Source organism: Stigmatopora argus, chromosome 22 (assembly GCF_051989625.1).
Source record: "Stigmatopora argus isolate UIUO_Sarg chromosome 22, RoL_Sarg_1.0, whole genome shotgun sequence".
Lineage (NCBI taxonomy): Eukaryota > Metazoa > Chordata > Actinopteri > Syngnathiformes > Syngnathidae > Stigmatopora > Stigmatopora argus.
In genome coordinates, this window is record NC_135408.1 from 11,572,519 (window position 1) to 11,594,230 (window position 21,712).

General features: G+C 41.4%; 1 protein-coding gene across 11 annotated transcripts in view; it reads right to left on the reverse strand.

The window, feature by feature from the left end:
• Window positions 1-21,712, reverse strand: part of msi2b (musashi RNA-binding protein 2b) — a 196,419-nt gene that overhangs the window by 170,806 nt on the left and 3,901 nt on the right. For 9 of the 11 annotated variants that reach the window (XM_077591827.1, XM_077591825.1, XM_077591826.1 and 6 more), the window contains exons 1-5: window positions 16,233-16,522; window positions 15,853-15,893; window positions 15,322-15,403; window positions 14,703-14,787; window positions 4,985-5,026 (exon numbers count right to left, since the gene is read on the reverse strand). In XM_077591827.1, coding sequence (XP_077447953.1) covers window positions 4,985-5,026; window positions 14,703-14,787; window positions 15,322-15,403; window positions 15,853-15,893; window positions 16,233-16,294 — 312 coding nt within the window. In that variant the 5' untranslated portion in view covers window positions 16,295-16,522. Of the gene's footprint in view, window positions 1-4,984; window positions 5,027-14,702; window positions 14,788-15,321; window positions 15,404-15,852; window positions 15,894-15,974; window positions 16,204-16,232; window positions 16,523-17,446; window positions 17,593-20,861; window positions 21,054-21,712 lie in introns of those variants that run through there. The other 2 variants (XM_077591822.1, XM_077591819.1) reach the window with 2 other exon arrangements.

Genomic DNA, 21,712 nt, shown 5'->3' on the forward strand with positions numbered 1-21,712 from the left:
CCTTGACGCTAAATCCTCAACTGCTGTCGCAGGCAAACGTCCCTAAGTACTCTAGATAAACTGTGTTGGGGGGCATTGGTACTACTACAGTACTTCCCGTGCTTGTGGAAAAAAAGGGAAACAAAATAGAAACACCTAAAGCATGACAACAAGTATCGTTGGAAAGCTGATTTAAAAATACGCTGCAGTCAAATGATTTGACATATTTTGTTTCACTTTTCTTTGGATGACGGCAAATTATCTTTGATCAATTTCGTATCTGTTGACAAGCCTACGCGGGTATTCCTTGTAGGTAGGGAAGAAAACAAATATCACTGTCACTTGCGCCGCATCCAAGCATGTTTCGCAACAAGAGAACATACATTTGTGACCTTGTTGCGTTAATTTGCAATGTAAGAAAGTGAAGATGGACAATTTTAGACATTTTTTTGAATGCTTACTCATCATTACAAATAATCTTTGACTGGCATTATGTTGTTCTTCCTTCAGTAAGAGTGCGTTACAATTACGGAGGCGGACCGTTTAAAGCGGCGCTGTCAAACTCATTTTGTTCGCAGGGCCACGTTCACCGCAATCAAATCTCGAGTGTGTAATAGTCACAAACTTTTTCACAATCCTTGATGAAGAGCCTGTGGTGAATCGTCTTAAAAAGAACTCCAAATAAAAATAAAAACGAATGCAACTTTAACAAATTTGATGAATTCACATTTTCATTCATCTATGTAAATGATAGAACAGCCTTCCCTGTCAAAAGTATGATGTAGGCATGAATTTGAATTCCCATACACGTCCATCTTGAAACTATATCAAGTTGCACTTGACTCATCACATCCTACAGGCCAAAGTGGCAACTTTTCAAAATGAAGGTGCACTTGTCCACCTGCCTTGTAAAATGATGCATCAAAAGGCATCAGTAAACATTGAGTGACATTGAAACTTAGCTCAACACAATCGCAGAAACCCTTGGATTGGCTCAAGACGTTACCCAACAAACATTGCCACCACAAACGGGCATTGCTTCTATTCGCCTATTCTGCACGCGCTTGTCAAAATAAAAGCATGTGATTTTGTATGTTATAAAAAGAGACTGTCGGGCAGAACAATGGCGGGTGCCAGATAGGGCTTCCAGCCTTACGTTTGACCCCTAATTTAGCCCCAAAAACTGGATGCCGCATTGACTGTAATCTGCAATATTGCCTGAAATGTGATGTCGAGTTTGCATAAAACGTTCCTGGAACGGGATGTCAAGTTTGTATAAAATGTGCCTGAAAAGGGATGTCAAGCTTGTATAAAACATGGCATCTCCTTCATTTTGTGGTAAACGAGCTGCAGGATTGCCCTGAAATGCGGAGGGTCTAATTAAAAATATCCAGCTTCACATGACAAATATCTGGGAGGGCTCATTGTCAAGCTGAACAAAAGCTCCTGATATAGCACTCTGTTCTTCATTGAGGACTTTTGTCCTTGATTATTCCTTCAGACTCATGCAGCTGAAGAGAGTCGGAAGAGGGAAGCCGCCGCTGCTTTTAATAAACTCCCGAGACATTCGGAGGGCCTGCGAGCTCAGCACCCGTCAGTGAGCCGTGTCATTTAAAATAAGGATCACTTGGAAACGGGGAATATCATAATGCTAAATCTAGATCAAATAAGCGAGCCAGGTGTACCACCGGATTTACAAGGTAGGGTAATCCTAATACAAGTGCCAAAGAGTGCAATAGACTGGCGGAGAAGATATTGAGAGATCAAGTGAGGCTGGAATAATAAAGTGTCAGATGAAATATACCACGTTCACGCGTGGATTTGCGCCCGACAAAAACCCAGGGGATACATTGACTTCTTGCGGCATTGTTATTGAAATATATCAACATCTCTTCAAGCGCAATACACGGGATAGTCTTCAAAAAATGTCCAAAGCAGTCGTAAAGCAAACCGCGGCGAGGAGACTAGTCAATTTGCTAGTGGTAGAAAATGCCCGCAATACAGAGAGGAAATGAAATGGATAAAAAGGAGCTACGCGTGGAAGCAAAAAAGAGGAACCGAGACTTAGTACGTAGCCGCCAGCCACGCAGCTTTGACGCTCTGCCGTTAAAAAGGGAAGCCGCAGACGCAGGTGCGAGCCTGGAGTAAAATACAGGACAGCGCTATGAGCGTCTAACGTTGAATTTCCTCAATTAATGTACAAGCATGCTTAGCCTTTCTTACTGACGTTAAAAAACACGGTTTGCGGGGGAATAAATATATAAAATACGTTTTGGCGTATGTTGTGAGACCTGTCCTGACCTATTTGTGCAATGTGTTAAATTGCGCATGGCAAATTCACGAGGCTCGACAACAGGAGGGACGGCAAAGCGAAAAAATAAATAAATGAGAAGAAAGATACCCCTACGTCCTTTCCAATCGCACACCACCGTAAAATAATATCGGGATGACTAGAGGAGCACATCATCACATAAGTGATAACACATCCAGTAGGTACTGCTGCATAAACACAAACCGCTAAAGAAAAGGGTGTGCATTTATTTATGGAAACGGATATTATAAAGGCACGCCATAAATCACATGTGCGTCTTGTCACTTAGCCCGAGGTGCGAGCAGCTTGTCCTCAAGCACTTTCAGCGAGCAAACGTATACATAAAACTGTTGCAAAACATTAGCCAAACTACAAAATACGCATGACCTTCTCGTCTGCCTTCTCCTCATGAATCAAACAACATAACGACATCAAACTCCCATGTGGCGCATTAAAACTGTTCAGTCATTGTCCGTGTCCAAAGAGCAGAATATGACTAGGTATTTAAAAAAAAAATACTGTATTGTATTTTTCGGACTAAAAGGCACTGGATTATACTGCACACCATTAACGAATGAGTTAATTTTTGTTAAGGCATACTAGATTAGTATTATTGTTTCATTCCAACCAGAATTGGACAGATGTAATTCACTGCAATTTACGTATTTTAAGGGAGTAAGAATGAGTACGAGAACTTCACCATATAATGTTACCACCAGGAGGTTATTCAATAACGTATAAATTTACAAATGCCCCACTTAGGCGAGACAATTAATGTGAAAAGTACGTAAACTGCCATTCAATAAGAAGAAGCCCTCAAGCATGCTTGGCTTTTGTAACCCTTTGATTTTGGCCTGACCTTCAAACTTTTTATTCCTTACTGTTTTTATTCCATTCTTGCAGTATTTGCTTCTTAATTGCTGCCACCATAAGCTTTTTTTTGTTTTGTTTTTTTCCTCGCCGTCTTTCTCAGAGTGCAAGCGTCCATGTGTTTGGCCACAGGGAGTAATGGCGTCTGAAGTTGTTTTTCCCGTGATCCTGTCATCTCGGTGCAAACCCCTTCACTTGTTTACAGCCAAATGTCCTCTGTGTTCACCTTCACTTCCTGTCTGTTTCAGGATTTAGTCTACGTGCTGTACATAATGCAGCATTTTAGCGGGCTGCGGCATTCAGCAGGGAAAGGGTCATTATCGGGGTGACCCATGAGGTCATCGCTAGCCGTGAGAACATCAACGCTGATTGGTCTCGTCACCATTTGATTGCGGAGGCCTGGGTTGCGTAACAATTCCAACCCGAGCACCGAGCACTATGATAGCTTTTTTTTTCTTTCTAAAAATGCTAAATAAATGAGAGCTTTCACAAGGGGAGGAGGCGTAAAGTTGTCCTAGTGCTGTGCCGCACAAGGGTTCTTATTCTTCTCATTTTACTTTCGTTTCTCTAATGTAGCTTTGCGTGTGCATTTGTTTCAGTTGTCTTTTTCTGTCTTTTGTTATTGCTTCTCTCATTTTCAGATTCAGGTTTTGACCTGAACTTCCATTTCAGAGAGAGAGTGAAGGAGTAAATCTTCCTGGTAAGCATTTCTAACTGGATTCGGAGTCAAAGGCGCCAATAGTGAAAGCACTCAGTCCACGACACTTAGGCGGGGTACAGCCCTCACGTTAAATGCTAAAGGGAGGCGGTGTTAGAGGGCATGTCAACAAAGCCCTTGACTGTGCTGCGGCACCATCTGCACGCGCTGCATATTTAATTGTTGGATAGAGATGCTCAAGACCCACAATCGAAAGATAGCACTCATCACTTGTGGTTGGAGTTGCGTCTTTGTGCTAATTGTGACGCACAGGCGTCTCCAAATGAAAACATTTCAGATTCACTTTCCACGTAGATCTATCCCCTTTGACTCTGCGTCGTGCAGAAAAACACTGAACCACATCCTTCTTATTTCTAGCTTATCAAATGCATCAACCAAAGGCAATCATACACGGAATTAGAGCGAGGCGACGCGACAAAACAGATCTCTAAATGACGTATCGTCAGCAATTCCTATTGCCAGTCTTGGTCAATTCTGGTAAAATGGCAAGATACTCAATTCTACATTGCAAAAATAACATTTACGACAGCACCTATAAAGACAAACGTGGGATGTGATCGATCACCACGCGATAACAAACAGTCCATTAATAAATGAAATTGTTAACTGTTATGGCTGACCGTGAAGAATCGCGTTTCAGCACCACAGACAGCGACAAACATCCAATCTGATTGAACTGGGAGCCCCTCCCAATCAAAATGGATTGGACAGCCAACGAATTACAGACTCGCATAATACCAACATTGACATTTCCTATATTGGACTTCACACGGCCCGGATTTGACGTTTCCGAGTTTGGCGTCACCAAATGAGACGGCGCTTCTACACCATTCTCCCAATGCAAATACAGAAAATCAATTTGCCCAAGCGGTTTAGCGTCATACAAAAGGATGAGCGGGAACATGAAAATAGCGGCGATAAAGAGAAGAGATATTTTTAAATGCGCGGCGAGCAGAAACAATGTGTGAACAATGGAGCCGGAGGAGGAGGTGTTTCTCTAAAGCAAACAGACAAGCCCCGCCTCTTAAAAATTAGCTAGGGTGCTGACACAAGACATACTACTAATCATTTTCTTAGAGGAGACCCGGTGAGCAATTTATTCTTACCTTAGGCTGGGCGCGACGTGGAAAGGCAACCTTAGGATCAATCTGAGGAAAGAATGGGGGAAAAAAAGAGCAGGATGTCAAGATATTAAGAAAGCATTGCGTTGAATATTCTCAGAGGGCGGTCAGTCACAAGAACGAATGCGGTGTCTCAAAGAATTAAAAAAAAAAGTGGCATTTTGAAAGAAAGAAATCAATAATTCAGTAGGTTTAAATGTGACTTTCTACCGGCTGTGATAACTAATCAAAGCATTTAAAGGTTGGGGAATAATGCATAATCAACTAGTGTCTGCTTTTTAAAAAGGAGAAATCATTCCGTTCAACTAAATAGACAGTCAAAATAAAATAGTGCAAGCACAAATTAAGTGCGCGTGAAGGACAAAACAACAAAAAACAGGAATGTTTTGAGGTTGTTGGTTTTTTTTTTTTAAATACAAAAACACCATATAGAAGAAGCCTGATCTGCTCAAGGAAAGTCTTCATTAAATTAGGCGAAAGTAGATTCATCAATGTTGTATGCCGTTTTGAATAAATGGATTAAAAATCTGCCGCAAGACTTGAAAAACCAAACACATCCTGCTTCAATTATTAATTTGAGTGAAATACGTCAAATCACTTTTGCCTGGGAGGGCTGAGAGACATTTTTACATCGCCAGTCAAAATGGACTCAATTGCAGTCCATAGTAAACAATGAGTTATAATATTATAGCCTCATATACTGAAACTCACTAAAGATATAAATTAGCCCTCAGCTACAATCAGACATATTTACATATATATGTTCATTAACATGAATATAAATATGTTTATTAATATGTTCTGTCCCTCATTAAATAAATCAAACTCAAACTGGCAATTTGCAAGATTGATCACGTTGACACATTCCAATGTTCAAATCCATGAATTGGTTTGGGAAACACAACACTGACATTGAAAACATCATTGTCAGCGAGAGATTGGAATGATAACAAATTGTTTGCTACTATCTTTGTGGTATTGGACAACCACCGGCAGTATTTATTGAATTGTAAATGTCAACGTGACAATTCCTAGTCACGGAATGATAAAGTCAATGTCATTACGAGTGGAATGTTGGATTCTTTAATCCCATTAAAAAAAAACGGTTGACGTAGGTCGTGTGCGGTCGATTGGTCGCCGGTCTTTTGGTCGCGGTCTTTTGGTCGCCCCGACCGTGACAACGGGCGACCAAAAGACCGGCGACAAAACAAGGTAAAACAAGACGGTCTACGCATCAATAAAAGCCAACAATGGCCATGAGCAGTTTCACTGAGCCGACGTGCGAGTGTAGAAGAGTTTGTATGTACATGCGCTGTCCCTTTAAGAAGCTACGTCCGTCAGGGTCTTAACAAGTTCTCCAACAAAACACAATAAAAGTCCGGGAAATTTGGAGCTTTTCTTTAGCCTAATAATTACTAGGGCATTAAGTATGACTAAATAGTCATTCGCAGTTTGTATTTAGGGAATTTGAGCAACGATTTAAATGGTAATTATCACTTACATTCTGGGCGACCAAAAGATCGGCGACCAATCGACCGTTTACCGACGTAGGTACATACAAAATAAATAAATAAATCAGATCTAGAAAAGACAAAAATGGAGGTCGGACACAGCAGCCCCAGTTTGACTGGCCATGGTCATTAGAGTGGAGAGTCGCTCTCACTCTGGCCAAGAATCACTGATTGAATATGACAGGGAGAAAATGAGAATCCCAGGCCGGTGACGCCTCCAAATAACAAGCAGGATGCATCAGATGAGCATGTTTGCCCGTCGTGTGCTTGTTATGTTATTAGCCTAATTTTCCCCATTAATTTCACTGGTATGATGGTATGTCACACTGAGGTTTGCCGGGGCGGGGGGTGCTCTAATCAACCTTGCACTTGGAATAAACCACAAAGCAATGTCAAATGGAAAACCCAGCAATGGATGTGGCAAATATTTTGATACATTTTCGATTCCAACGGCCACTCGCTTATCATTTGGAAGTATTTTCCCCCTTTCCGAAAGCCAATCGAAAGCGTTGATAAAAGTTATTCCTTGGGTGCAGATGCATCCATTTAAGAAATGCGTAGCCTGCAGGGGAAAACCGCAGAAAGAAAATGAAGGCGAGAAGCATCTGCACAGCTCAATTAAGCCAACGAGACTGACTAGGTTTTAATGTGTTTGAAGAGAAACCATGATGTGCTTTGTCATTGCCATCATTTCTGCCAGGCTGGGTTATTACCGTTATCTCTCTAAATCAGGTCAAAATGAGAAATGAATTCAATAACACCTGAGTATGAAAACTCTGCTTGTAATGAATTTCATTTAAAGATTTGTTTCAGCACTCAGCCTCAGGCTTAACCAGTTGAAACTCAATTACCACGTATGCCTTATCTGCGCCAAGGCAACACGGCATGCTTCAAATAACTTATTTCACCTCTTTTTGACAAACCTGCATACATGTATACTATATGATCGTCATGATTAAATCTCATTATACTTGTATCAATTCAAAATATTAATTTAAGACTTATTTCACCTCTTTTTGACCAACCAGCCATATATACTATATGATCATCATTTTTAAAGCTCATTATACTTGTCTAGTGACAATAAAAGCATTCAATTCAAAATATTAATGTAAGACTTTTTTCACCTCTTTTTGACCAAAGAGCATACATGTATACTATATGATCAGCATGATTAAATCTCATTATTCTTGTATAATGACAATAAAAGCATTCAATTCAATTCAAAATATTAATTCAATACTTATTTCACCTCTTTTTGACCAACCAGCCATATATACTATATGATCATCATTATTAAAGCTCATTATACTTGTCTAGTGACAATAAAAGCATTCAATTCAATTCTAAATATTATTAGTTTAAGACTTAATACCTCTTTTTGACCAACCAGCATACACGTAAACTATATGATCATCATTATTAAAGCTCATTATAATTTTATAATGACAATAAAAGCATTCAATTCAATTCAAACTATTAATTTAAGACTTTTTTCACCTCTTTTTGACCAACCAGCATACATGTATACTATATGATCATTATGATTAAATCTCATTATTCTTGTATCATGACAATAAAAGCATTCAATTCAATTCAAAATATTAATTTAAGACTTATTTCACCTCTTTTTGACCAACCAGCCATCTATACTAAATGATCATCATGATTAAATCTCATTATACTTGTATAATGACAATAAAAGCATTGAATTCAATTCAAAATATATGTTCAAAACTATATGTACAACGTTGCTCTTTCTACCAAAGGAAAGAAAAACTAACTTGGAAAAATTAGCCAAGGAGAAGCGATGATCCAAACCTTTAGAGAAATGCTGCCGCACTGCCTTTTTAGGTCACAATTTATGATGAATGACTCCTTTGAGGAATACCAAATCAAGGGCAGGTGAGGTGTACGTACGTACGGACTGTTTCCCATGTTTTTACATATTCATGCATATGTGATTTTGTTGGAAACTGTCAGCCGCCTTGGGCTGCCCAGCAAAAATATGCACCGGACAACTCGAATGCCCCAAATGACGGCATTTCTCTTTCACCTATATAATATGCATTATTATTAACATCAGAATATTTCACTTTAACTTTGGCTATCTGCCTTTTTTTGGGTTGAGGGGTGAAAAAAAGGCAAGATCCAGATGGGTATAAAATGTGCTTCTTTAGCAAACTGTGGAAAAATGTGGAATTAAGAAAAACGATGCGACCAAAACACATTAATTAATTGGCTGCCAATGACCTTTTTTTCTTTTTCTAACACTTCAAACTAAGCAAAGGCGCCAACAACCTCCCCACTGTTGGAACAACGTTGACATTTCAGAAATTGAGAGTGATTCCCTTCAAATTAACTCTAAAAGTAAGCATTTCGAACGTAGCGAACGTGAACTAACTTGCAAGCCCATATAGTATTTGGAGGCCACTATAGCAACAATTTCCTGCCAACGTGATCGTGGCTTCACCTTGGAACATTAGGTTTTATCGGTTACAGGATTAGCGGCACAAATGCTGGCAAGTAGTGCTATTAAGAAGCTTAACACCTGGCATTTACCTTTTGTTTATTGTTTTCAACTGGTGCAAGTGTGAAGGTCACCGGGTTGTTATGTTACTATGAAACTCGCACTTAATTGACATGTAGAGTATCTCAAAGTTGTTGTTGCGGGTACATTCTACCAAACTATTACGGGAATTCACGAGGATGGATTTTGCTCTTATCGTTAAAAACAAAAAAAGGCACGCACTGCAGGTTACGTCCAATAAAAGAGCTGAACAGAGCTGAATGGGACTTAATTCATACTCGTAAATGATGCCATACACGGAAGAAAAGTGGGTCCGCTGGAGACATCATCCCAACCCGCAGTGTCAAAGTAATAAAAATGAGAAGAGAGCAAGGGGTGACGACCTCACCACAGCCAGCATTTTTATCTTCCGCAGCCTTTTACAACAAGGTCTCTACAGGCAACCACCGAGTGAGGTCAGCCGGAGAAATGGAACGTATCGGAGAAATCTTACGGGTCTAAAAAACATCACATATATATATATTTTTTTGTAAAAGCGGTACATCGATGCAGCTCTTGGGTAAACTCCTGAATCTGCCCTCGCACAATGGCACATTGTTTAAGCTTGAAGGGAAGGGCTTATCAAAGTATGCAGCTTCTCCCAATTTAAGGCTGGGAGGAGTTCCACAGGTGTTTGCGTCTGATAGCAAACAGAATGGACATGAACATTAAAGCGCAAATGATTCATATCAGGGCTGTCAATCTTTGCTGATCTTTGCCGCCGAATAATGCCTGTCAGAGGCCCCGGTGGGTGCTTTGCTGCTACTGGGCTTCAGAAACCGAAGCGTTTTACCGCATTAGAATCTTCATTTTTATTTTTGGGGAAATATTGCTGCATTTTCTATTCTCGCCGACAAACTTTTCATTTCTACGCCTGGCCATTTGGGCAGGATATTTACAACTCACATTGACCCCTAAACCCAAATAACCAAGTATATATATATATATAATAATGATCATAATATATCTCCATAATATCCAAAATGTAATATAAAAATTTCTCATTTTCTGTCATTGAGGGGACAAAATGATTTAGGAAGAGAAATCAAGGAATGAGCTGAAAGATAAATAGTCATTATACGTACGGCCCCCCCTCAACAGTACACAGAAAAAGCCAGAAGCCGCATGAGCTAATCATACTTTCAGCCATAATTAACTGCAAGACGGCGCCCCTGCTAATGCAAGGGCACATCTGAGTTCAAATAATTGATTTGGCTTTCTTTCCAAATTCTACCTGATAAATATGGGCTGCAATTTTTCTTTATTTGTTGCTATTTTCAGGTAGACCTCCCAGCAAGTCGGAATTGTTCACTTGGAGCCACTTTACCTTTTTTTGCCAGTTGTATTGGACAAAGTTAAAATGCCTTTCATTACATTAGCTCGTTGGCTAGCATTGGTGGTGAAAAAGATCCGCTTTAAAAATAAGCCATTTTTTTCATTGTCCTCAGTGGAAATTTGGCATTTAAACAAACCGATCAACAATCATCCTACAGCAATGACTGATTTAATTTTTTATTTCATAAATGAACTCGACCAATCAGTGCAATCGATTACGAGTGAGAGGAATCACCGCCATTCCTCCCAATCAAAACGGGAATAACATCAATAGCATGGAGTGCGTCAAATATTCCAACTTTCAAAAAGGGGCGTGTGGAATTTTCCCATCCGCCGCCATCGCAATGACATAGAAACAAATGTCCCATTAATCTCCCCGCAATGAATGGGCCACCTCGTCAAGTGCTCCATCCTCAAACGTTGATGCCCGCCAAACATATTTTGAACAAAGCAATGGTGAAAATGAGAAATATGTTGCAAATTACCAGCATGTGTGTCGCGGGGCCCGAGGCTGTGCTTCCCCATATGTCTCGTTCATATCTCCATCCAAGTGTTTTCATAACCGGTTGGGGGAAAGGGAAAAAAAGGAGCGCGGGAAAACAATATACTGTAAGAATAACATGAACGTGGCGGGGAAAGCTATATTTATCCTCCAAGAATGAATCTGTAGCGCCGGACAAAAAACTGAAGGTTCAAAAGTGAAAACTGAAAGGCCAAACAAACGTACGAGATCGGATTCCATCTCAAAGCCAACGCAAACGAGGCATGATTAGCATCTCGCGTCTGAGAACGCTTCGAATATGACTCAGCCCGTTCAGAGTCGCGGCACCCCCGCAGCCTCTGACGGGCAGGTCGCTCAAGGTGACCAGCGACAGATAGGATTCGCCGGACCGGACGCCCACATTAAAGTCCGACGCTTCTATGGGATTGGCCAATGGCGAAGGTTCGCAGGTCCGCCCGCTCTTTTCCTTTTGCATCGCGCCGAGCAACCGAGCCGCGACGGCCGGGCTAACGAGAAAGTAGAAAGGGCCGGCCAATGACTAATGGGGAGGAAGAAGATGCAGACAGCTGCCTCGGGTTTGATCTGTTCCGCCACACGTTTGGACAGCACATTAGCAGCTGGAAAATATCCATTTCTCAAAGGCTTCTGAGTCATCATTACCCACACTCTCATGTCAATCCACACAATCAAACGTCTGTCTGAATCATAATTCTGATAAGCATGATAAATGAATAAATACGTACTACCTTGCTAATACAGTATATCAGACCTTTTTTTCTTCTTTTTTTAACCCTCATGGCAACAGCAAGATCTATCAGGATACCCACTTGCAAATTGTGTAACACTAACATCATACATTACGGTAATGTATTATTATATAGCTAAACTTTTATAAGTGTTTTTACAGTCATTCTTTGGGCTCACCAATCAGACTTGTTCAGAATATCAACTTTGTTTCCTTTTGCTGAGAAAGATCGGATTTCAATAATCACAATGAATAACGATTAAGATAGTTATTGAAACGTGAAAAATATACCTTTTGTTTCACGTGATTATTTTTTGGGTAAGAGGGTTTTCTCTAAATCACCGAAGAAATCAATAATCTTTTTATAAGGGGCATAAAATACGGACTATTTTGAATGCTTTACTTCCTACGACTGCAGCTAAAGTTTCTTTTTCTTTTCTTTTTTAAATACCAAATCTATTTTTTTTAAGTCAGCAAAAAAAGGAGTGTGACAATGGTCATTTTAAACAATTAATTAAAAGCTTCCCAGTGGAATATCAGTTTAATACGTCGAGCGTGTAATGACAATGTTTCCCTTTTGAGTCAAGCCGAGTTGCTCTCCTCTCATTCTCCAAATGTCCTCTCTCACAAGGACAATGTGACTTTTGATTTTTTTTACAATGACTGTATTTCATTCTTTAGCATGATTTCAATAATAACAACTAGGACTGGAGAATAATAGAGGCACAGGTTTGAAAATACGCTCACCGCATATGACACTTCAATGGTGCCATTAATCATGTGGCTGTCAAATCTTTATGCTATAAAATGGGCCAGCAAAATGGGATCCAAAGCATGCAGTCAGGACCAAACATCAAAAAGTAGTTAGTATCATTCTTAGTTTTGCACAGCAATTAGCGACTAAGAAGAAGAAAAGAATCATGTTTGATTCATGCTATTGACAGGAATTCTTTCTGATTGACTTTCATTTATACCAGGGGTAGGGAACCTATGGCTCGGGAGCCACATGTGGCTCTTTTGATGGGTGCATCTGGCTCTTTGCTAACCTGTGAGCTAAAATATGGAAATCGCTGGTGACAGAACTGAGATATTACATCTAGAACTGCTTTCATCTTCATTTTTTTGGGTAGTAGACGCTTCTGGAATGCATCCTCTCATTGATTAGCAACAGCATAAGAATCTTTTTAAAACATATTCATTTTTTTCCACTTTAAAAGTGGTGAAATTACAAAAAAAATTGAAAAGGCACTCGTTTGGATGCATGTATTTTGACTTATAAATTTGTAGTATGGCTCACAAGGAATAAAATTGGAAAATATGAATTGTTTGTGGCTCTCTTCGTCAAAAAGGTTCCCGACCCCTGATTTATACTATTATGCTATTATACTATAGCATTTTTTCTTTATCATCCATATGGATAAAAATATAACTAAATATATTACATTTTTGGAAATCTTCAAGTGTGCTTTTGGTTTAGGAAAAATTCCAAAAGTTGATCCTAAGGGGAGAAAATGATTGAATTTTCTTTTATAGGAAATACTGCATATTTGTACTCCTTTAATACCCTCTTCCAAATTTTAATGTACGCTGATGTTTACTTAATTGAAGACTTGAACACTATGATATGCATAGAAAGAGCAACACGGATGTCCTCCAACTTTACATCCCGTTTTCAAATGTTTAGTCTATCGTTGTCATAACATTGCAGTAAAAGACAACAAACTCCAAGTGACGGTCTTTTCTAGTCTTGCGTACAAACAGCCTGTGAAGATCAGGCAAGCCAAAAGATTGTCTGCTTTCTTCTAACAAAAGCAAACTAGTTGACATGAGAACGGGTTTTGGATAAAGCCCTTGTGCAGGTTTATTACAGTAAGCCGGAGAGTTAAGGAGAATATTTCAAAATTCCTTCCCGCAATCACAGATTTAACTCTACGGTTCAACAGCGTCAAGTCCAATTGAACATTTTGCACAGGATTGAAAATCCAGAATCCACCAAATCTGCAGCATTTTGTACTTTAGCACGAGTGGTGACCTACTCGTCATTCAAGAACTTGCGTCTTCTCACGATGGCTACTAATTGGAAACATATGCAACAACAAGGTGTGATCTTATCACCCTCATCCCCAATCGCACATAAATAGAGCTTAAGGCAATTTAGTCGCATGTCATGACAAGAGGCAAGTCGTGTGAAAAAGCGGCTAATCCCAGGGCAAACTCAAGAGCTGATACTGTACTTTTGAAGTCTTTAAATTACATTTTTATAAACGCTTTGGCTGTTCTCCTCAGGTGAGCTCTGAATGTATCAAAAATTATCATGTCGCAGGTTGCTACTTTGCACTGACCGAAAATTAAATATTACCTACACCAACGTGATGAGGATTGTTGTTTATCCTTCGTGTAATTAAATGATTAAATTACTTTAACATATCTATTCATCTGTTTTACCAGGATTTTTCATGCTCTTTTATGGTTACATTTTTTTATTTATAAAAAAAAATCCCCCAAAATGTATAGAAATTAAATATTTCAATGTGTGCATTTAAAATTATGAAAATAATTTGTCATCTGGCAAATTTTTAAACTGCCACTCAAGGTGATAGATGTCCAATTATTTTGACTGGGAGAAGCTGGCAGCAATCGAATGACATGATTGGTTTGAACGTCTATCTCTGTCAATAGCAACCATGAATGAATATGATTAAAACGAGGTGGCATTACATCATGCTAAATAAAATGAATGATGTACACACATGGTTCTAAAGGGATATTTTAAACCTTTTTGCCGTCCTAACAAAAAAAAGGATATGAAAAGTGAGTCTAACACTAACGACACATTTCGTGGGTCCGTCCCAACCGTCCAGAGAAACGGACGTGCACAAATAATATTGCAGAACGGACTTGCGTTCCCAGCGTGGAAAAGCCCGTCGTGCATTTTGCCCCTTACTGATGACCTTGAGCAGAGCGTGCTTTCCCATGAGGCATCGAGCAACGAAAACAAACACTCTGTTCAGAGAAAAAAAACGTCAAAGAAATGAACTCACCGTCTTTGAGTCTAATTCGTGGTGTTGCTGAGCTAGGACTTTTTCTACGCTGGCAGCGTCCGTAAATGTGACAAAGCCAAATCCTCTGCAAAGCAAAAGACACAAACAACGGCGGGGTCAAATAGCTGTGCTACCTCGAAACAAAAAAAAACACCAACAACAACAAAAACGCAAATTGCGATTGTTTTCCCCGGCGGAACATAAACACGGCTCGCAGGGGTGGTTGGGCTTGGACCTCCTTTATCTTGACATGATTGTTACAGTGCGTGTGTGTGTGTGTGTTTGTCATGCAGATTGCGGACGTCCTGTGGCAGAAAGTGAAAGCGAGCACGCTATTCGCCACACTGCTGCAGTCCCAAAGTCAATGTCAAATTGCATTCGCTCGCAGCTTTACAGCAGTGAGCATTTCAGCTTATCTGGCTCGCTGTGAAACCACACACGCTCTCTCTCTCTCTCTCACGCACGCGCGCACTCTCTCACTCACTCACTCTCTCACTCACTCACTCACTCTCACACTCTCTCAGTGTTTGTGTCACATTCACATTGTAACACAGTGGATTCAAGACGAGAGAAAAGTCAAGCGTCAATCGAGTGGACCAACGTCGGATGATTTATTTACCTTGAGCGTTTGGTCGTGGGGTCTCGCATCACCATACATTCTCTTATTTCTCCAAATTTACTAAAATAGTCTCTAAGGCTTTCTGTGGAGAGAGGAAAGACAGGCGGTCATTAGAACAGATGCTGTCTTTTTTTTATTTTAAAGCAAACACACTTATCCGCCCGCTAGACGCCCCCAACCCACACGCACATACACCCACCCACCCACACGCGCGCGCACACCAACCGCTCCATAAGCGACGCCGAGATGCGCATAGGGGTCGAATAGAGGACTTGAGATGGTCGAAGATCGGAAATAAGGTGGCATGCGCACGTCAGCCAGACCCAAAACATCCCACGGCCGGTCCCCATGCACGGACGCACGCACTCACACACGCACGCACACGCACTGGCACCGCACCACCGCGACCACCGCGACGAGGACGACGCGTCCGCCACCGAAAGCGACACGCATTCAACAAACAACAACGACAAGAAGAGCAAATACAAGGACAAGCAAGCATGCACCGGTCGGAGAGCATATCGGTCTCACCTGGTGAGGTTTGCCAGCTGAGGCCACCGATAAACATTTTACTGGAAGAGGGAAACACAACACAAGTGAGTCCAGATGTCAGTTCGGCCATTTTGACGACTAACTATACTTCTAAAAGCGACCTTAAAAGCATAAACGGAGAGTGTCGGCGTGGCTGACACTCAATAGTCTCGCGTTTGGGCGAAGGAAGGCACGAGAATTGCGGGCGGGCGGACGGACGAGCTCGGCACGCCAGTCGCGACTCTCTTCCCCGGCCGGTCGGTCGATCGGTCGGTCGCCCGCTCGGCCGATCACTCGGTCGGTCGGTCGAGACGTCGGGGGAAAAGAAACATGCAGGAAAAGCCGGAGATCGGACTCGAATTAAGCTCCCAGATCCTTACCCCGGGTCATGCTGCGAGTCATTTAGGCTTCCGGATGTGGCTTGACTCCCGTCTCCTTCCATAGCTATTCCCGAACTATCGGCTGGGACTACAGTAACGGTGACGCTGACGTTGACGCTGACGGACACGGACACACACCACACACACACATACACACCACACACACACAGACGGGAGATATGCAGAGCCCCGCTATGAGAATATTACTGAGCCGGGAACGACGGCGTCACACGTGGGATCGGATCAGCTCAGCCCCCTTGCTCTCCCTCCTCCCTCCTCTCACCTCTCCGCTTCCCTCCCTCCACGCGCTACCTTGCTCGACGGGGGGGCGGGGCCTCGGCCTGACAACTAGCCAATCCCGTTCAAGGCAGGTGGGCCTATCTGCAATCCTATTTGTCATTTCGCGAAAGGCAAAATAAAGCAATCAACGCAGGTGTGAGGCTCCTCCCGCACCCGCAAACCCAAGATGGATGATGTTTACTTTAATTGAGTAACATTTTTAGGTCAATATACTGTTTTGAAATGCGTGTTGATTAGGAAAGACGGTTGAATTAAAAACTGGATCAATAAAAATAACATGACTTTTTTCCCTTTTCTAACACTGGCCACTAGAGGGTGCAAAAATCCCAATGTCAACACAGCAGCTATCCCATCATATCAGCTACATATATTGGCTGATCTTTAAAAAAATACAAATATAAACCCATATATTTGGCCGATATATCAGTTGGCCTTCATAACATGGCATGACAGTTATCAGTTATGAAAGAACTCGGCCTGATATTTTTATTTTTACTGAATTTGATTTAAATAATGCTACACCAATGCTTTTTCGAAGCATTTGGCATTTGTTTCCTCCATTAAAAAAGTGAATCATTCGGAAGATTAAACAAAATAGCATTAAAATGGATGAAATAGGACTACGTTTGAGCAAAATCATCGTCGAATGTTTCCCTAAAACGCTAGCCGGGCTGCTATTATCGCAGCATTTGTGGATTTAATTTGATGCTTTCAGCAAGCGCACATTACCAATTTAAGCACCAGGCATAAAATACATTCTCCCAGCAAGCCTGTATTTATTAACCAAGCCATGTTTACGATGAAATTAAAACATGTTGACGTCACTAAATCAATACATCAAATCATTATTAGTTGAAAAGCAGTCAACATTGTGCAAGAGAGCAGAGTCTGCAAATCTTCAGAGGCTTACCTACTTTTAATTTGAAGGGTTTTCTTTGGAGGTTCGAGCAGGTCTGACTTGCACAAAAAAAAAGTCCAGTTCCTCACTTCCGACCCCGAGGCATGGCCTTTTCACATCCATATTCATTATGGAAGTGCGTTCTTCTCACGGGGATTCATGCTGCGAACGTAAACATAAGGTGAAAGTGTGAATTAGTACCATACTGTACATGTGTCTTTCTTTTAAAGTTAGAAAAGAGGATATTTAAAGAAATTGTGAAGAAGACTTTCTTGTCTTTGGATCTAGTAAAACTACATTTTTTTTTAATCAATGCAAACAGACTCATTTAGGTCTTGTTGTGAACTAATTGACATCCATAGATGTGGAATCCATTTGAACTGGGAAGGCCGGCAGCGATCGACTGGTCACAACAGAGCTAAAATTTCCACAAAATACATATCATAATGTCGGTACTCGGACGTTTGGTCACCGGACGTTTGGTTGCCGGACGTTTGACAACATGACAGTTTACTGTTGAAACCAGCTCTCAAAATTATATACATGAGAGAGAGAGTTTAATATCTAAATATCTACTGTTGAAACCAGCTCTCAAAATTATATTCACACGGGCGACCAAACGTCCGGTCACGCATAATGTCACAAGCCTAAATTAATGCACCTGAAAGAAAGAAAATTCATCATTTTCAGCCATCCCAAACTCCTTTCCTCTTATTTGAATCTATTTTTGTTTTCTTTTGAATATTTGGAATTAGACTCAGCCCAAAAACACGGCGACCGGTCCCCGGCTATCATTTTGATTCAAAGAACTTTTGGTGAATAGGCCTGTCTAGCAGGAACACTTCCAGTGAGGATTTCTTATCTGGGCCGGCAGCATGTTTTTCAAACAATGACTTCGATAAAAACCCAAATGACAAGACTTTTCCGGCGTTGGGGGACATTTGAGCAGATATCTCCAGTCAGGTGGCCACATTGCAGCCGTCTGTGTCTCCGGAAAGAAAAGCAATCAGCGACAATTCAGTCAAGCACGCACGTCTGTCCAAGAACATGCAAGTGCGACGTCCCGCCTCGCGTAAAAATCCGACATTTTGCCGTGCGATTTTGCTATTTCATGCTAGCTTTTCCAATTGTTTACCCAAAAGTTTGGCTCCGTCTTTTCTTTTCACGCCCAAATAAGTCTCCGATTTTGCACCGGGGTGCTGCTTTATTCAATTGACTTTTTTAAACATTGTTATCACAGCCTCCATTCTGTGATTTTCAGGAGCACAAAGCAAGAAAGAAGAGTCAAACGTGACCGAGCGCAACGTCTCGCAATATTTGATTGAGCTTTCCCAGCCAAGAAAATCAAATCTCTACATCAGCGGCGGGCATTCATACTTTAGTGGAATTTAAATGAACGCTCTCATTTCCCGACGAGGTATCTTCCATGATGTTACGTATTATAAATTAAAGCTTTGAAGCTTTTTCAAACGGTCTCCATGGGGAAAGTACATATCCAGCGTATGGGTTCTTTTTCTTTTTTTACCCCCGAAAGAATCCACTCGGAACCGTAATGAAACATTTACGGGCGTATTTTTGGGTTGCAGGGATTTCTGAAAGCATAGTTGTGTCAGTGTAAATGCATCCCTGCAGTTCAATGGTCCCAAAAAAAAAATGAAGCTCTTTTGAAAAGAGGGGGAACCCAGCATAACCCAGCGCTTGTCACTAATCGAGCCTTTGCATGAAAAACTGCAGGATTTGAGGCTTTAGAGAGAAGTCAAATTGATAGCGTGTGAAAGAAGCGCGAGGAGGAGCAAAGTGAAAGAAGCCACAGAGTTATGAGATGGCATTTTGGAAAGCGGGCCTCCTATTTCCTGGCGCCGTAATCATTTTAAACCCTGGCTATATTCTCTTGACCTTGGCCAAATTGTTCTTGGATCACACGTGACTGCCTTTCTCTGCACTGTCGTCTGCTTTGGATCCGAGTGGGATTGCCCTTGATGACATTTCACATTTTGGGAACAGATCATTGCCGTCATTCTTGCACGTGTATTGCAGATTGACCAAAAAAAGTCTTCTAATTTGCTAATTCGTCAGGGTTGCGCATCGAGTGGAGTGTTTTTTTTTATCCATTAACAAATGATATGGATCGAGTCATCTGTCTTTTTCTGGATTTGCCACGAAAGCTGCCGATGTGAACAAAACTGTCTCCCTCTAGTGTCTTTCTCCTTCTCTTTTTAGCTTCAGACTGCAGGGTTGAAGCCAGTCCGTTACATGCATAATTGACAGTCCTATTTCAGGAATTAGCCACCCACCAAACACCAGTCTAGCAGGCATTTCATCTCCCTCGACGCTCAAGCCCAGTTTGGCCATAAATCGTCGGTTGAAGCTCCTCAAATGAATGAATGAACGGATGATTCTTGTTTTCATCCTCACTCATGTTTGCGGGATATCGTATGGCATCGTGGTTACGATGGGGAAACTATTTGAAGGCGAGTCAGGAGCAGGATGTTCTGGTGATAAATGATTTCTTTCATTATTCATGCTTTAACTGAGTTCATTAAGCTGTGCCAGGGGCTACATTCACACTAGCATTCCACATGCTAGATGAGGCCACTGTGATATGCAGACATTTAATCACATTAGTAAAAAATCAAGGAACTGTAATATTGATGTTGTGAGGAGCGCCATGGGACAGGAAATAAAAAGGAGGGTCAATAAAATGTGTAAACGATATGGAATGTTCGACTCGACTCATGCGACTTTTTTATTGGAACTCGTGGGGCCTCCTAACTTTGGATTTTCAGAACAAAGCGTTTGTTTCTTTATACCAAGGGTGTCAGACTCGGTCGGGTTGGTTCGCGGGACGCTTTAACGTCAACTCGATTTCATGTGGGCCGGACCATTTTAGATATAATATTTAGAATTTTTTTATATAAATGGATTAAAAGAACTGGATTAAAGGCCCTGAATATTCAGTTTTTTTATAGATCTAAAACAATGTTTATTTGAGCTTTTTTTAAATATATTTTTAGATTTTACAAAATGAGTTTTGAACTAAAAACACAGAAAAAATTGATTAAAAAATGACACTGATTGATTTAAAAGGGGGAAAATCAGGAAATTTGATATACATCTATACTTTTCTTTTTAATTTGATCCTAAAACAGAAAGTCGGCACTCATGATTTACTTTCCCGGGCCGAACAAAATGATGCGGTGGGCCAGATTTGGCCCCCGGGCCGCCACTTTGACACCTGTGTTTTATACCCATTTTTTTTCGTATTCAGGAGTAATGGAAAGGAGGCTCCATCAAGAAAATTGAATATCGGATTACACCGAACAATGTGAGTTTTTGTGACAGTCGTGGGAATAATTTTTTTATGGCCTTTTGTCACCAATCTCTGTTCTTAAGCAATATAGACAAAATAGCAGATGTGTAGAGGGAATCACCTTTGGTGGCATCATTTCGTCATATCTCCTTTTTTTGCAAACGATGCGGTGGTGTTGGCTTCTGCCAGCGCTGTTCTTCAACTTGAGCGGTTGCTTCCAAGCGAGTGTGAAGAGGTCGAGAATTGGCACCTCCAAACCTGAAAGCCGTCGAGGCGTGAAAGGAGTTGCGCCGGTGGTTTGGAGACGGCTGACCTAAGCGAGAAAACAGACATTCGTCATTCAAAGGAATTGATTTGACCAGTCACTACCAAATGGAAGAGATTTTTCGTTCGGACGTCATTGTCGAGCTGTTTAAAAAGACAAACAAATTAGATGCAAAGCGCTTTAGGCCGGCGCTGCGCCATTACAAGTGGATGACGATGACATCATTTACCTGCTCCACTGGGCCAGGAGATAAGTACATGCCCCCGTTGCAACTCGGCGAGACACCCCCCACCCGCACCCCCCGCTACTCCGCCGAGAGTTTGATGGAGATCGGCGCTGGAGCCCGGCGAGGAGCCGTCCAAGAGTCGACGGGGGGGCTGAAGCGCATTTTGGGAGATTTGTGTCCGGATTGAAAGGGGATGAAAACAACAGCTTCATCATGACAGTGACTGCCAAACATTATGACTTACTGCTGCTCTCTAACTAAGATTTGTGGGATAGAAGATGGCACATTTTGGCTACTTTTGGTGCTCGGATGATTCGCCTAAAGACGTTTCGCTGACGGACGTTTGACAGACGTTCGGCCGATTGACCGTTCCGTGGAACGTCCATTCGGCGACCTGTCCGTCTGTCAAACGTCCGTCGGCGAAACGTCTTTAGGCGAATCATCCGGCCACGCGACTTTTAACATTTGCATCTTCTACAAA